Source organism: Brienomyrus brachyistius, chromosome 14 (genome assembly GCF_023856365.1).
Source record: "Brienomyrus brachyistius isolate T26 chromosome 14, BBRACH_0.4, whole genome shotgun sequence".
In the NCBI taxonomy this organism is placed as follows: Eukaryota; Metazoa; Chordata; class Actinopteri; order Osteoglossiformes; family Mormyridae; genus Brienomyrus; species Brienomyrus brachyistius.
In genome coordinates, this window is record NC_064546.1 from 6,428,562 (window position 1) to 6,446,974 (window position 18,413).

At 37.6% G+C, this 18,413-nt stretch overlaps 1 protein-coding gene across 3 annotated transcripts in view; it reads right to left on the reverse strand.

Annotated features, from left to right (window-relative positions):
- The window catches only part of map4k5 (mitogen-activated protein kinase kinase kinase kinase 5), a 113,881-nt gene that overhangs the window by 88,669 nt on the left and 6,799 nt on the right, over positions 1-18,413 (reverse strand). For all 3 annotated transcript variants that reach the window (XM_048974129.1, XM_048974130.1, XM_048974128.1), the window contains exon 3: positions 1,984-2,041. In XM_048974129.1, coding sequence (XP_048830086.1) covers positions 1,984-2,041 — 58 coding nt within the window. The remainder of the gene's footprint in view (positions 1-1,983; positions 2,042-18,413) is intronic.

Below are 18,413 nucleotides of genomic sequence, written 5' to 3' on the forward strand. Positions count from 1 at the left end.
AATGAAATGTTGTGAAAATGCGGCATACAAATAAAACTGAAGAAAATAATGAACAAAGTGAAGTCACTTAAACAATCAGGGATGCCAAAGTATAGAGTAGCAAGTGACAATATTTTGCGGAAGCTGGGAATGAATATGCCAGGGCTCTGAGAGATCAGGTGACAAGCCCATTCATTCACCTCACTTATCGCTTTATCACCCTCCATGATGCACAATCCCAGACCAAACTGAAACTCTGAGATCTGCATCTAGCTTTATTTTCCCTTATGCTCAAGCCAAGTATGCCATCTGATATGATTTATTTATTGAGCAGATCTTTTTATCATAAGTGACATACAGTAACCACTTCATATTCCTGAGGGTTATGTTCTGAAGCTGCCTGCAAATGTGTAAATTCGCAAATAATACTTGGGCACCCCAAACCACAATTCATAAATGTGCTAGCCTGAATGAACATTAGAAGTCTATTCATTACTAATTTCTAAACAAAAAGCACTGTACTGTACAATTTGCATGTTAAACTGCCTTGTCATTTCTTATTACACAAACCAAATAATTTATGCTCCTGTACTGTATGTGCATAGTTACTACTCTGTGCATGGTACTTAAAAGTTAAAAAGTTATTGCAAAAAACCCAAGATTCCATAGTCACAAAGACAACTAACACACGAGTGAAGCTAGTTGCTGAGACAAAGATGTGTGCGTACTCAAGCCAAGACTTTTAATATTAAAGATATAGAATGCCTTTACACCAACAAATAATATGTAATACTAATATTTATATATTGTTTTATCAGATTTTAATCATTTTCAGTATTGTTTTTGGCTTTCATGTCATGCTCGAGTCAAGTTCAATTTTAGCCAGGGCATAAGGGTACCATTCTTACTCTTTCGAAAGATGCCCAGGGATCTTTTATGACTTTTACAGAGTCAGGACCAAAAGAAGGCACCATGGGCTTCCCTTGTTGGCCACACCCAACAACCCAGCTTTCCTAGTTGGTCTCTCACCCAAGTACTGGCAAGCCTAAGCCTGCTTAGCTTCAGATGGATTAGTCTGAACTGCATGTGGTATGGCTGCTGACATCATGTAGTTTATTTATCAGATGTTTTTCATCCAAAGTAATATACATTGAGAAAGTAGGACAGGGACAGGATGGATGGATGGATGGATGGATGGATGGATGGATGGATGACAAGCACAGAGAGCAAATAAAGTCTATATGGACCGACATTCCATTTGAGGTGTATCCCTCTGTTGTGCTCTATGCTGCCTGGGATACATTGTAACCCATGCTTGTGATCCAATATTGGACAAGCATTTGGAAAATGGATGGACGGATGGATCATGTAGTTCATTATTTAGAGTCAAAAGTTTCAATGTAAAGTGAAAAACTGGAATAAAACGGCCGTTCATAACTTGAAATGTTCACAAGTCATTATTTAACATCATTTTAAGGGTATACATAAGTACAAAGAACTAGGATGCTGGAAGCATGCACACTAAGCTGCCGCGGCGGGAGTAGCAGCCAGAAGCCGTACTAGGCAGATTTGGCGTGCAGAAAAAAAATGTCGCAGACAGGAAATGGGAGACCAAGGAACACAATTTGGACAATTTGACAGTCCTCTTCGTTCGTATGTCTGAAAGTTTATAAGTTGAAAGTTTGTAAGTAGAGGCGCGTCTGTATAAAATAAATTAATTTAAACTGAATTGAATGTATTGGAAAATTCTTGACACGGTGCCCTCATACTCACACATATACCCCAGATTTAGTGGTCTCTGTTTGTAATATATCATTTTCAAATTTATAGTATACCCCAAAAATACTTCAATTACAAAGAAAGTATTAATTCAACCTTTCAAAAATCACCTGGAACTTCCTCCACTTTTCCACAATAGGCACTACTATTTTAAGTCCTTCCACCTTAAAATCAGTCACTTAGAATAAATAGAATTTTATAAAGAGGTGTAAAGAGCAAACTCACCAGGTTCAAGTTTGATGATTTTCACAGCAGCCAACTCTCCTGTCTGTATGTTTCGAGCCTGGAAAATAGAAAAATGAAATATGCACAATTTTTGTATATTTCCCATAACCAGTGAAGAGTCAGTAAACTGTAGGTATCTCAGAAAAAAATATTACATAAAAACTGCCATGAAAAAACTAAAAAATCCAGAAACTTATAAAGTCTGTGCTGCTCTCACTGGGTCTGCAAAATGTGCGTTGTTATACACATGCAACTGTCACGTTGGAAGAACTATGATCGTCAACTGGGATAAGGCAGAATGTTATACTAAAACATTTTTACTCAGAGGAAGCAAAACTTGGCAAGTTCTGAAAGATTATCTAGTGTATGTTAACAAAAAATCTGTAAGGCTTAGTGCCTCTGCTATTGCATGAACTCCGCATGTGCTCTCCAAGGCAACCATAATAATTTTCGTCTTTGCTTTCAGACTCTCAAAACACAATAGACACTGTGGTGCGTTTATGATAAATTTAACATAAATGAGTGAGGAGGAGAAAAGCGTAATTGTGTGTGGGTGTGCCCTGAGATGGGTTGACACCCCATCCTGGGTTGTTCCTTGCCTTGAGCCCATAGTCTCCAGGATAGATTCTGGAACCCCCCCCCCCCCCCCCATGACCCTGAGTAGAACAAGCAGTTACGGAAAACTGATGGATGAACAAACGTTAGCCCCTTAACTTGGCTCACCTTAGGTAAATGCCAGAGATTCACTCTCTGTTCATCAATCTTCTAACCACTTATCCTCATCAGAGTCACTTGGTGGCCTGGACCCCATCACCAGCAACATACACCCTGGACAGGATGCCAGTCCAGAATAAGACCCATAGCTCTTAAAAGCATCTGTGTTCCTACTTCTGTATCAGAATTTGCTGCTCTGCCTAGACTGTTGAGTTCACATCCACTATGCAAAACATCCTGATACAGATACGTCCCTGACTCATGAATGGGTTCTGTTCTGACAGACAGGTCATAGGTCGCAATGTACACATGTCAGAATAGGATAAGTGGACTGACTTCTAGGTGTGAGAATGAGATCAGAAGATGTGTGTGAGGCTGGGATGGTCATCCTGCCATACAGTAAAGTACTTTCCTATAACAATTGTTGTATGGCATGCAGCACCCACTAGGTAGCATAGCGCTGCTGGGTGTATGGCCACCCAAATTTGTTAACACTTAATTATCTGATGATTTGCTTGCTTATTTGTTTATTGATTTATTTATTTAAACTTCAGTTGTATGTGTGAGTTGTCAGTGTAAGTGTAAGTCGGGGACAGTCTCTATAACCTTTTTTTTAACCTTTATTTTTCCAGGCAAGTCACTAAGAGCAATTTCTTATTTACATACAGACCGCCAAGAGACAGGTTAGTTTCACCCTACTGATCATGCGTTGTTGCAATAGTAATCTTGCCTAGTATGAGTTGAACCACAGGTTCAGAAATTCGGTGCATGTGTTTGGCAGATGAGCCAATGGAGCAACACTACTATCTGTGGGCTTATGACTGAACGCTTGTAAGTTAGAATCCTCCCTAAACAGGATGATACATTAGTGCCACGGGTCTTCAGTTGGGCCACAGTGGGAAGGCTAGTGCAGAGAGCTGCTGGTGTCAGGAGCATAGCAGGACGAAGAACGCCTCTCTCCTGGCCTTGAAACACAGATTCGTGGGAGCCGAGTGCGAAATAATGACCATAGTGATCTATGGCTAATGTATTATTTGGTGAGTCCGTGGATCAATTTAATCGTTATTTTTAGATCTCATCTGATACTAACTCTATGAACTGAAAAGCAACTGAAGTTTTCAGATTCTAGCTGGTCATTCTAAGTTCTCACTTAATTACTTTTTAGACAAGTTAAATATTATATTGCATTTAAATACCGGGGACCCCATTCAGTAATAAATTACAGCAAACCTTTCTGCATTTTTATAAATGGCTTTGAATAACTTACTGTTCCCTTATTAGTAACGTACTGTTCATGTAAAACATTCATGCAGAGCCTACACAAATACAGAACGATGCTAGACTTTTTTAGGTGTTGCAATGGTCTCTAAAATTCTGTTTTGGAATATGCTATTTGCCTTACTTGTACGCGTTGTTCTGAAAGTGTCTGCAATATCCATAGAGGAGGGGTGCTGGTGGGATTATCCTGTTTCAGTTCTCACAGAATTATGCATAAAAACTACTAATGACAGAATATTAATTTACTGCATTACATGCATTGTACATGTATATAGGACATATGTCTGATAGTTTGTTAAACATGAACAAAGGACATATGTGACTAATGACACATTCAATTAATATGGATTGTACATGAATGTAGGACCTATGTTTGTACATTAATTTCATACATATTTTACATGAAGAAAGGATATGTGTCAAATGACATAATATGCATAATATATTATATATGCTATAAAATAAAATTTGAATATGCTTTAAAAATTAATTTAAAAATAATTAATTAATATCTATTTGTACATAATGTTCTTTGCTGATGCTAATGTTCACTACTGATTTTGTCAACTGTTTTTGTTGAGCATACTGTCAGCAGTACTAGATAAATGGGCGGAGTAGTGGTGGGTAGTAATGGTGAGCTTGTTTAACTTATTCTATCATTGTAAAAACCTTTTAACATGTTTAATAAAATGTATTTAAAACAGCCGAATGTATTGACTTTTTGTACAGCAATAATCACAAATTTTTAGATCATTCCGTTACTGCACACTGTAGTAGTAATGATAAAGAAAGTATCAGGACAAAGGTGTATGTGTTTGAGTGCTGGATGTTACAAATTAATTATACCCCTGATGCTATAAAAGTAATGATATTTAAGATTAATCAATGTCATTAAACAAACTAAACATGTCATTTAAAATGTTGACATGCTTAACTTGAAAAAATTCATAACTACAAAAATAGTTGATGTCTATTGTTTCTAAAGCAACTCATGAAAATAAAAAATGCTCATGTAATATTCGTCTTGACTTATTTTACTGCTATTAAAGGGTAGTTTTTATTGCTAATCAAATAATTGTTTCATAGTGCCTGGTAATGTTATTGTAAATAAAGTAATAAACATTTGTGGTGCTCATGTGCTTTAATTTGAGCCATTACATAAGAAAATACGTTTATTATTAAGGAAGTTAAGGCCAAAATATCTACAGCTTGGCGTGTACATCTAATAATTACCGCTCCAAGATGGCGGCGCTGCTGACGCATAGTGGCAATAAACGGAACAACGAGACTATAGGTATCAAGGCTTTCAAACAGTTTCACTAGATTTTAAAGTGTAGTTATCTATATAACGTGTTTATTTAAAAATATCCTACGCATTTATTTGTGCACGATCTATGTTTCATGTTCACGTTTAATATGTTCGTTTTCATCTTTTCCTGTTTAAAGTTTTATTGTTTATGCATAAAATGCACACACAAAAACGCAAAGAGCATTTTTATGGACATCAGTAGTTATATACGATAACTTTCAGAGTCGTGCCTAGATATTTATCACTTTTAAAATCTAAAAATATCTGGATATTAATTTAGTTATTCTCGACGGTATAATGATTTAAAGCATCTACCGCATTATCTGTTGCGTTATTCATTCGGAATACATTAAATACATTTACATCTGGATCAGCACTGCAACAATATCGTTACTTTATGGTCATTTTCTTTTCTTTTATTTTGCGCATGCTGGGTCCTAAGAATGGCGAAGCTTGAGAATGGCGAATTATTTTTGTGCGTGCTTGAACCTGAAGCAGTCTGAGATCGGCAGGGGTATTTGAAAACATCTTTTCTAGTGATCACGTGACAATTTCATGTGACACGAGGTTCTGAAGCACTGCCTTGAAGCACTATTGCTTTGGAAACTTGACACTGCATTGGTTATATAGTTTAAGGTGTCCATGAACTCACGATCGCGGGACCCTACGAGACAAATCGCTTTTTTTATTTTAATTCAATATTAACCATAAATTATGATTTACTTTATGAATTCCATTAGGAAATTCTGGTGCATACAACATCAAGAACATAGTGCACTGGCAAACATACATACAGTCCCAAACAGAGGCACAAAATGTACAATAACAGTATACACAGTGCAGACTAAGTACGTGAGCAGTCCCAGTTAACAGCATTTAAATAATTTTACATTAAGAAAAGAAAATCTCATGTGAACTGTAAAACGAACTGTTTCCTTTCAGTAGCTGTGATATTCTAGATGTTTGTGAATTATTGTGAATTTTTCATTCGAGGTAAATGTTCATAAATACTGTAAAAAGTACTGATTTTAGGTCATATTGCCCAGCCCTAACTGACCACTAAATTTTTTTATCATGTTAAAATTTATTCTATTTATGGCACAATGCATTGTTGGGGCAAGAAATCTGGAATATTACATTGAGTTTTAAACCTTTGTCAGGGTCACTTACAGCAAACATCTTAAAAAGCCTGCCAAACAAAATATAACACCTACATTATGTAGCAGCAATACAGGACAGAAGCAGACGGCTGCAACAATAAGAGTCAGTGGACAGCCAATGTATTTGGCTTGACAGATACTGCTGATAATAGGACAATGTAAAATGGGCTTCAAAAAAATAGTAATGATTCAATATTGTATTAAGTGGCATTAAACGGGCCATCAGTCAGTGGCTGGAGCAGGATTCACAGTCAACATAGTGGTTGAGAGGTAACAAACTTGAAATGTTCTAGTTTCCATACTTTAAATTAAGAATCAATACAATTTCATATGAGTATGTTTAATAAGTCTATTTACATTTGAATCCACCCTCATTACTTACATGACTCACAAGTACAGGCAACAATGTCAATGTTAGAGTTTTGACTTTGTTAATCTTAGATAAATGTCATAGACTGAATCATTCCATTGTTTTGATAATTATGATTCACTGATGATTTTATTTATTATTAATAATAATAATAAAGTACTTTAGCAAAACAATGACTGAGTAATGTGTTCACAGGTTATTTCTGAGCGACATTAAGATAGTGTGGTACTGCCCAGCATTTCTATTTTTGTTAGTTTGTCTCAAAAGTGAATCTACAACTGCAATACATAGAGGAATGCTGCTAAACATTAGAAAGGCTTGCTGCCTAATATGATACCTGATTTTTCAATTTCATATAGCTTTATGGATATTCTAGTCAGCAGTTCTGCAGGTCTGTTCATAAAAGACAGATGAAAGTGCACGGCACATTTGTTAGACTTATGGAACAAGGCCCACATACACTTCTGTCCACCATTTATGGTAAATCTACTTTTTGTGCAACAAAATGGACAAGCTGGTACTTCTCGGTACAACAAAAAGTATATCTGCCCCATTTTCCTTTCCTGTGCTTCACAGAAATCAGGTTTTTCCTGAAAGCACATTACTGATTCCCAGATTTCACCTGCTGAAAGTAGATTACAATATGGTGCAATGAGAAGGAAAGAATGGACTGAGACTGATGCACAGACATCATGAGGTCTCAAAAAACAGGCCGTGCAAATTTCGTATTTTTTTAATATGATAATATACAACTGAATTATTAATATTGATTATTAACATCTAATACATTGTTAGTCATTTTATTTTTATTCCACTCAGTTATGCTGCCACAGCATCACTTATTGGTCACATAAATATTGTACTATTGTACTGAGAGTGGCATCGCCCTCATTGGATTTTGCCAATCAAGATGCAGGAACAAATTTCAAGAGGGGTTCAAACTCACAATTTTACTACCTGATCAGTAGCAAACAAGTTTTTAATTGTGTAATCACTGGGGAATCCTGTGGGAGCGCTACTTTGTGCCACTGTATACCTGTATATGGAGGGTATGATAACAAAGCCTACTTGACTTTCTGCCACAAACCTCAAGCCTGCAAGCGTGATGGACTAAGGTATTTAACTGATCAGATAACCAATAATTTACTATAACATTCAGACATGACATTGTCATGGTTTTTGGGGGGGGTGGGGGGGGGGGTTAGCAAAGGAAATCCAAGTAAAGTTGTCTAAATACAAAAAATATATTACATGCTCCACCTGAGGCAAGAACACTCCCAACAACTGTAATAGTGTATGAAAAAAACACTTTTCATGCAGTTCAATGACTATGGTCAATCTCATCCCAAGCGACAAATGAAATTGAAAACTGCTAAACCTGAGGTTAGCAAAGTGAAAAAATCAACAAGAAAGGCCAAGGAAAAGCTACAAGTCTCTTTTGACTACACTAATTACAGCATCTTTGAACTGGAAACCACAAATCTGCATATGTACACGGACAGTGATGTCTTATATCAGCTTTTGTGAGGCTATTTGCATTCCTACCAGAACCAAAATCAAACAGAGCAAAATAGTAGAATAGAATAGTCATTCTGTATTGATCCCTATGGGAAAGTTTTGGTTTCGTCTATCCCACTGTATTCTCCATATCCAGGTGACAGCAAGCTTGGTGGTCACAGTGCAGGGTTAGTCAATGTGCAGTGCCTCTGCAGTTGAGGGTTAAGGGCCTTGCCCAGGGGCCCAATGGCAGTATCAGTGTGCCAGCCTGGGGATTTGAACTGTTAACCATCCGATTATGGTTATAAGTTCTAAACTGAGTGAATCACCACCCAAAAAACAATGACAAAATCTTGTTTACTGCTACCCAGCTTCATCTGTCAAAAGCAGCCTGCAGTGATGGGGAAGTACCCTCAATAGCCAATTAAGAAAAATAATGACAAAAGGAAATTAAAGCAGCCAAAATGAGATACTCTGACAAGGAGTAGAATAAATTTCTAACCAATGACCCAGCGTCAGTGTGGAAAGGCCTACATGACATCACCAACTATAAGGCTCTGTTCATTCCTGGCATTAATGTGTCCTGGGCGATCAGATCATAAGTGGACAGCACTAATTACAAGTGTGAACGCACCAAAAGTGAATTGAAGATGCATTGAAATCCAATCAGTCAGACCATATTTGGAGGTGGTCTGGGACGCATATGGTCACATTCTTATATCAGTGCGAATGCAAATGTGTCCCAGGCTAGCATGCTCAACCAATGTCCTCCTGTGAGCAGAAGTGTGTACGAACTCATTAAACGTGCAAACAGAATGATGTAAGATTTAAACATAACCGACGAATCTTAAAATTTGTCAAGATTTCAAGGAAGAGGTTCATTGTTTCACTGGAGTGGGACTGAATTTCTGAGTAGGAGTTCAAACCCCCAGATAGTCCAATACAAAACTATATGAACAATTATGCTATGTTTATATGTATTTAAATGTATGTATTATATGTTTCTACTGACATACATTTTTCTTGGCTACTGAACATACATTATTAGCTACACACTTTAATTTTACATTCATGCAATTTTTACCAGCACGGTTCACCAATATTAAAGCATAGTGACAGAAAGTTAAAGTTTGCATTAAATATGATCTGTGCAAATTCCAAAACATCTTTAATCACTTCTTACTCATTTTTTCCTGAATTTGCACAGAATATTAACGATGCGCACTTTTGACAAGGTTTCTTGTTAATAGTTCATGACAGTCCGATATTAAGTGAACTTCCTAGCAGATTCAAACTTATATTTTGATGTTGTAGAAAAAAAAGATGTGTTGTTGTTGTTCACAATGCAGTTTACAGCTAAGTGGCCAATTCTGCACTGACAGACATTCTGGCATAAATCATATGTTAAATACCACTCATGCATTTGAGTACATTCTGCTTACACCCACACGAGAACATCAGTTGAGTAGGTGGTCCATCAATGCGGCCCGGGACACATTCACGTTCAGATTGCTATAAGAATGTGATCATATGCGTCCCAGGTCACCTATGAATGTGGTCTGAGCGATCCAAACTCAGTGAGTTCTCAATACATTTTGGGTGCTTGTAATTGAATCACCCAAGAACCATGTTAATACCAGGTGTGAACACACCATTATCCCTTTTGCGTGGGCTTGACCACAGAGATACAGTCAGGTCCATAAATATTGGGACATCGACACAATTCTAATCTTTTTGGCTCTATACACCACCTCAATGGATTTGAAATGGAATGAACAAGATGTGCTTTAACTGCAGACTTTCAGCTTTAATTTGAGGGTATTTACATACAAATCAGGTGAACGGTGTAGGAATTACAGCAGTTTGTATATCTGCCACCCACTTTTTAAGGGACCAAAAGTAATGGGACAAATTAACAATCATAAATCAAACTTTCACTTTTTAATACTTGGTTGCAAATCCTTTGCAGTCAATTACAGCCTGAAGTCCGGAATGCACAGGCATCATCAAACGCTGGGTTACATCCCTAGTGATGCTCTGCCAGGCCTCTACTGCAACTGTCTTCTGTTCCTGCTTGTTCTTGGGGCATTTCCCCTTCAGTTTTGTCTTTAGCAAGTGAAATACACGCTTAATCGGATTCAGGTCAGGTGATTGACTTGGCCATTGCATAACATTCTACTTCTTTGCCTTAAAAAACTCTTTGGTTGCTTTCCCAGTATGCTTCAGGTCATTGTCCATCTGCACTATGAAGCACCGTCCAATGAGTTCTGAAGCATTTGGCTGAATATGAGCAGATAATATTGCCCGAAACACTTCAGAATTCATCCTGCTGCTTTTGTCAGCAGGCACATCATCAATAAATACAAGGGAACCAGTTCCAGTGGCAGCCATACATGCCCACGCCATGACAATACCACCACCATACTTCACTGATGATGTGGTATGTTTTGGATCATGAGCAGTTCCTTTCCTTCTCCATACTCTTCTCTTCCCATCATTCTGGTACAAGTTGATCTTTGTCTCATCTGTCCATAGGATGTTGTTCCAGAACTGTAAAGGCTTTTTTAGATGTTGTTTGGCAAACTCTAATCTGGCCTTCCTGTTTTTGAGGCTCACCAATGGTTTACATCTTTAGTTGAACCCTCTGTATTCACTCTGGTGAAGTCTTCTCTTGATTGTTGACCTTGACACACATACACCTAGTTCCTGGAGAGTGTTCTGGATCTGGCCAACTGTTCTGAAGGGGTTTTTCTTCACCAGGGAAAGATTTCTTCGGTCATCCACCATAGTTGTTTTCCGTGGTCTTGCAACTCTTTTGGTATTGCTGAGCTCACCGGTGCGATCTTTCTTTTTAAGAATGTTCCAAACAGTTGATTTCCCCACACCTAATGTATTTGGTATCTCTCTGATGGGTTTGTTTTTATTTTTCAGCCTAATGACGGCTTGCTTCACTGATAGTGATAGGTCTTTGCATCTCATATTGAGAGTTGACAGCAACGGATTCCAAATGCAAATAGCACACTTGAAATGAACTCTAGACCTTTTATCTGCTCCTCGTAAATTAGATAATGAGGGAATGACACACACTTGGCCATGGAACAGCTGAGCAGCCAATTGTCCCATTACTTTTGGTCCCGTAAAAAGTGGGTGGCAGATATACAAACTGCTGTAATTCCTACACCGTTCACCTGATTTGTATGCAAGTACCCTCAAATTAAAGCTGAAAGTCTGCAGTTAAAGCACATCTTGTTCATTTCATTTCAAATCCATTGTGGTGGTGTATAGAGCCAAAAAGATTAGAATTGTGTCGATGTCCCAATATTTATGGGCCTGACTGTATTATCAATTCCGTCTCCGTCACATGTGGGGATCCACAAACACACAGCCCACATGTATCAGTCACTATCAAACACCTTTCACCATCTTGACTGCTCAGGGGACTACATCAGGATATTATTGGTGTTTAATACCATCAGCTCTAACATGTTGTCCCCACCTACACTAATTTACAGGTGCATCTAAAACAAATAAGAATACTGTGAATAAGTGCAATATATTCCAGTCATTTAAGAAAGTGAACATTTAATATAGCGTAGATTCATTACATGAAACATTTTAGTTATTTTCATTTTGATAATTATGGCCTACAGCTCAAACAATGTGAATACAAACATCACAAAATATTAGAATCTCATTTCAAGTTTGACTAAATATTCGAACAGAATAAATACTTTGTACTGAACTAGACAGATATACACACAACCATGATCACAGGGAACACTGCTGACTTGATAGTTGTTCAGAAGATGATCATCAATATCCTCTGCAAGGAAAGTAAGCCACAGAAGGTCATTGCTGAAAAGTTTTAAGGGTGCTGTATGAAAGAATACTAATGAAAAGTTGACTGGAAAGTGTGGTAGGAAAAGGTGCACAAGCAACATGGATGGCTGCAGAATTGTCAGGAAAAGTTGAATCTAGAACTTGGGAGAACTTCACAAAGAATGGACTGAGGCTGCTATCAGTGCCAATATGCACAGATGTCTTCAGGGAAGGGGCTACAACTGTCGTATTCTAAAGTAACTTCTGAACCAGAAATGATGTCAGAAGCATTGTGCCTTGGTTAAGGAGAAAGAACTGGACTGTTGCTCAGTGGTCCAAAGTCCTCTTTTCAGATGAAAGCAAATTTGGCATTTCTTTTAGACATCAAGGTCCTAGAGGCTGGATGAAGAGTGGAGAAGCACAGAATCCATGGGTTTTGGAGTCCAGTGTGAAGTTATCGCAGTCTGCGATGATTTGAGGTGCCATGTTATCTGCTGCAGTTGGTCCACTGTGTTTTGTCAAGTCCAAAGTCAATGCAGCCGTCTACCAAGAGATTTTAGAGCTAGACTTCATGGAGATGCCAATTTCTAGAGATTCACCGTTTGCAATTTTCTTGGCCGATTCCGATTTTTTGGCAAGTGTGACTGGGCAATACTGATTTTTTCCAATTCCAATTTTCTTTCTAAGAACTATAATTGACAGCATATACAAACAAAAATCAGCTTTTCTTCATTGCAAAAATTTTGTTTCATAATAAAAGAAATTGTTAAAACAACAGGATGTTCTCTCACTTAAATCTCAGAAGGGTTTCTAAAAAGTCATTTTTGAAAAATTTCAATTTGTAAAAGCTGTTACTGTTTTTTCCCATATTTTTCACTAATTTGAGAGTCAAAAGCTTGTTTTTTTGAACACCGTTTTATTATATATCTTTTGTGATAAATTCTAAATCAATATATTTTTACTTCTTATACTTAATATTTCAAGAACACAAGTGCATTAAGCGACTTTTCAGAGACGCGATCTTAATTTTGTACAGAAATTCGTACAGACCAGAAAAACTTTCAACATCCGTTGATGTTGGTTTAACAGATAGAATTGCGTTGTACAATTTCTGGAGATTTTCAGTGCACTGGAGAGCGTGAATTCAGACTTGAGCCATTTAATACTGTTTTGCCCTCCAACTGCAATTGATGATCCATCTTTCTGAAGCAACAAATTCAAGTTCAATTCAAGTTCAAACTTTCAGCATCATTTGACGACCGTTCGATGACATCTACATCTTTGACTCGAAATAGATGAGACGCTAGATTTCCTGTGAAATTTAGCGTAGTTTTTGACGGGTCGACAGATGGATCGGAGACTGCACAAGAGGTTCATGACATCCTTGTTCAATCGCTCTTCAATGCGACACTTCAAATTTTCCATGAGATTGGGTCCCCCGCGACCCAGAAGGATAAGTGATTTGGAAAATGGATGGATGGTACTAATGTCATTATTCAGGTTAGAGAGCTTGTTGAACATGAATTCTAAAATTGTGTCAGCACTGAACAACGTTGCGTCTTCTCGACTTCGATTCTCGACAGCAAGTTCCACAGGTTCCAATGCCTTCAGAAGAGTTTTGAGAGTGTAAAAATCCAGTGTCTCAATCATTTCCAGCACCTTGAATTTGGTAAGTGTCTCGCGGATGGCAAAATCTGTCTGCACTAGCAGCTCTAACATTGGATGGAGTTCCAGTGCATCTTCATGTCAAGATGCAGTTCAATCTCATGTCCGAACTCAGCTTTTACTTTCAACCTAAAGACATTATTTCAAACAATTGATTTTTTGATGCATTTGACAAGCTTGTGTGATTTCTTGAGCAAATTGTGGTAAACGACATCTCCTTCTAATGTATCATCGCTGATCACTTCCAAGTCTGTGCCTTCTTCAAAATTGTCCATCTCATCAATATCGTCACTATACAGGTTTAAATCGTCCATCTCTGTACTCTTCTTGTAGAATGTGTCTCAAACTCCAAGATGCAGACTAGAGCCCTGTGTGGGACTTTTTTTTTAATCCAGCTCCCGCCCACTCCCGCTATCTGTCTCTGTCACCCCCTGCCCGCTCCCTCAATATTTCTGTCCAATCCCACCCGCACCCGCAGATCCATTAAGATATATTGTATGATGAAATAAGTTTATATGGATTAAATGTTATATTCCAATAGAACAAGAACTAAATAAAACTAATTCAACAAAAATCTCTCAACTTTGAATCGCAAATAAATGTAAACTGAGCCCAAAAACTAATCAGATGTGCAAATATCTGCACAGTTATAAAAAAACAATAACCAAATCTATACAAATTATTATAAACAAATAAGAGCAGCTTAAAAACAGAAGAGAACCCTGAACAATTTCAAAGAAATACATTTAAACTAGCTGAACATCACAATTTAATACAATGGCTCAGAACAAACATGAAAATATATCACAAAATAAATTACATCAGTTACATTCTCCATCCTGCCAAAAATCTTGGAACCCACTGTCTATTTTTAGTCACCCGCTCCCACCCGCAACAACCTTAAGTCAAGTCAAGTCGGTTTTATTGTCATTTCAACCATACACACAGTATATAGAGAAATGATATAACGTTCCTCCAGGACCATGGTGCAACACAGAGCAGGACAAAGACAGAGCAACATCATAAGTGCAGACAGGACACAAGCATAACAGTACAAATTGACAAGACAAGACAACATACCGTGCAAATTACCACAAATTAAACCACCCACTCACGCGAGATTTCAGTTGGGTCCCATGGGACCCCAGTCCCAATGTAGGGCTCTAGTGCAGACCATGCTTTAAGCAGAACTGTCCGATAACATCGATGTGGCAAATGTATTTCTTATTTACTGCAGCGCCATCCTGATTAGATCCCACCAAATCCCTCTCCATTGTTATTCAGAAACGCTCAAATGCCGTTTAATTAATTCGACCATATCGAGAGCAGTGCACGAGACCTGTCGGGATTGTTATTTTATCATAGATATCATGAAGGTTGACTCCAAAGAATCAACATCCTCTCACAGTTGTATATTCATCCGCAGTCATGCTAAATTTTTCTCCTCTCTCGAGTTTTCCCTTGCTGTCAACATTTTGTTTCTCTTTTCGTCATAATCATCATGCACCAGCTTCATCACATCGCTTTCATTCACTAGAAGTTTGAATCCGTTCCGTGAGATTGATTGCCATATATATTTGTTTCTAGTGATAGCTTTAATCGATATTCCATCAGTATCCAAATCAGTGACAATCTCCTTCAGACTGTTTCACTCCAGGAAATCACCAATCGTTTTTGTTCTCTTCTCGTTCACAGGCTCTTCCTTAGATGTATACCTTCCAGCAGGTTTACCTAAATCAATTCCATGTATGTTCAGATGATTCTTCAACATTGTCGTGGAGTTTCCAGAACATTTGATGATTTTATTGCATCGTCCACATTGACCTTCTAGCTCTTTTGGAATTGGATTCTTTCGTTTTGTGGCATATTCCCAAACTGAAGACATTCTTAGAAGAGATGAATTATTCAGTGGTTCTTGCAAATATACTCAATATTAGACCGAAATATTATATTAAAGAATCATAGACGCTGGAGCCATTTTTGTTAATAGCCAGAAGTACTTTATATTCATACGCAAACAAAGAACAAATCGGATTGGCTGCCGCCAATGCTAATTACATCAAACAGCAATGGAAAAATATATAACAAGAATAAATCATACAATTACAGAGCACATATCAACAGATGACTGAAAAGAACACCAATATTTGTTGATGCCACAAGATCAATTTAATATCTTACTATTTGAAAAATCACTCTTTAATTTTAGCTTTTGGCCAATTTGATAAAATCATCATAATTCACACTTAAAAAAAAGTTTTCTGTTACATATTTCATATTCATAATGAATGTTGGAGCTTCAATTGTATCTTTTTTGTTTAAAAAAATTCCATTAGAATCAGTAAAACATTTTGGGTGAAAAACAGCCGTTTTACGTTGGCTTTACATGTATTGCAAATTGCAAGCTCAGTGTCATCTTCACTCGCAGTGAAGAACTTCCTCACTTACGACGTGTGACCGTGAGTGTACATGCAGTTCCGAAGCTATTGCCTGTACCACTGCGTATGATGGCACATGCCTAAAATGGACCCGTTTGGTATCGGATATACGCTCATCTAGGCCAAGCAAGCTGAAAATCGGCCGATTCTGGTCCTTGGCCAATCGATCAGTGCATTTCTACCAATTTCCTTTTCCAGCAGGACCTAGCACCTTCCCACAATACCAAAACTACTACAACTAATTGGCTGACCATGATATTACTGTGCTTGACTGACCAGCCAACTTACCTGACCTGTTCCCCATATAGAATCAATGGGGTATTGTCAAGTGGAAGATGAGACACACCTGACCCAAAAATACAGACCACAATCAATCAGCTAACTGTCTCCATGCCACGCCGTAAGGGGAAAGTAATTCATGGCAAAGGATCCCAAACCAAGTATTGACTGTATAAATTGAACACACCTTTTCAGAAGTTGTAAATCCCTTTTTTGATTGAATGTAAGTAATATTCTAATAATTTGATACGCTGGATTTCTGATTTTCATGAGCCACCAGCCTTAACATAAAGTTTGAAATATTTCATTTTTATGTGTAATGAATATAGCATTTATGAAGGTTTTACCTTTTTGAATTAAAACTACAAATAAACTTAAAGTAACATACAATTACGAAAACAGGGTCAGCCAGTCCTTGGAGCAATTGGAGCCTTGCTCAATGGCCAAACAGCAAAATTACTCTGTACCTGTTATCAGAAAGTTATCAGTTGTAACCCACAGAAATACACACTACCTTTTGGATTAACAAATTCCTGATAGGTAGAAAACAGCAGGTATGTATTACAATACTATGCAAGTCTTAGGCTGTCAAAGAAAATGCTTAAATGATCTTCATGTTGGTGTAAAACTATGACATTGTGTCTGTAAAATGTGTTAACTAGTTCAAAGCTTTGTTTAATATAACAAATCTAATTAGGCACTTGCAGAAACATCAGCAGGAGGAATTCTGTGAAAATGCAAGGCTTAATCAGACAAGGAATGTACTGATGCCTACTGAATGCGTTTGTTTATTTAAATATTTCTTAAAAGATTGGATAGAAAATCTGAATGAGCATATAAACACTGAATGGATTGGGACATCCCTTGAAATGAACTAAAGCAGTGTTTCTCAACCCAATCGACTAATGAAATGTTTTGAAAAAAAAAATTTGTGTCCCTGCTCATGAAAGATGTCAACACAAGATGGGTACCAATTTGCTTAGAAGCAGGCACATAGCACTGATGATGCAATATCTTGCATCTTGCGCTTTATTCCTAAGTACCTAGAGAACACAAAAGTTTATGCTAGAATTTATTGATTTTAGCTCAGCATTTAATATGGTGCAAATCCACATACTTTTCAAAAAGATTAAGGATATGCGTGTCAATGCTACTTTCACTAAATTGTTTTATTCTTTTTTTTTTTTTTAGCCAATAGGACACAGCTAGTAAAGGGTAACAGAACACTGTCAGAGACCATAACTTGTAACACTGGAGTTACACAGTGCGTAGTGTCACCCACACGCTTTACATTGTACACCAATGATTGTAGGAATGTATACCCTAACAATTATATTATGAAATTTGCAGAGGACACTGATCCTAGGCCTTGTACATAAGGATAAAGACCCGTCTGTGTATCAGCATGAGATAGATTTATTTATTAAGTGGTGTAATAACCTCTCATTCTGAATGTCATCAAACCACAGGAGATGGTTTTTGACCCAAGGCAAGTGACGGACCACAAGCCAATAGTCATCAAAAAACAGAAAAATCAGTCAAGTGAGCCACCGTGTGCAGTGAAGGCTTAATGGTTAGGGAAGCGCACATGTAATTGAAATATTGCTAGATTCCCCGACCATATTGGTTTGAATCCCCGACCATCTAGGCACCACTAAGGTACCCCGAGCACTGCTCCCTGGGTGCTGAATTAGCTGCCCCCTGCTATATCACAAGGTCACATACGGGTTAAATGCAAAGGACACATTTCGGTGTACCAACAATGACCACTGATCATAAAATCCTAAATTCAAATTCTGGAAAACACATTTTATTTATTTTTGGGCAGACTAAGATGGTATGGTGTGTGTATTACTGCATGGTTTGACAACCTAACAACTCAGCCCAAAATCAAGCTTGCC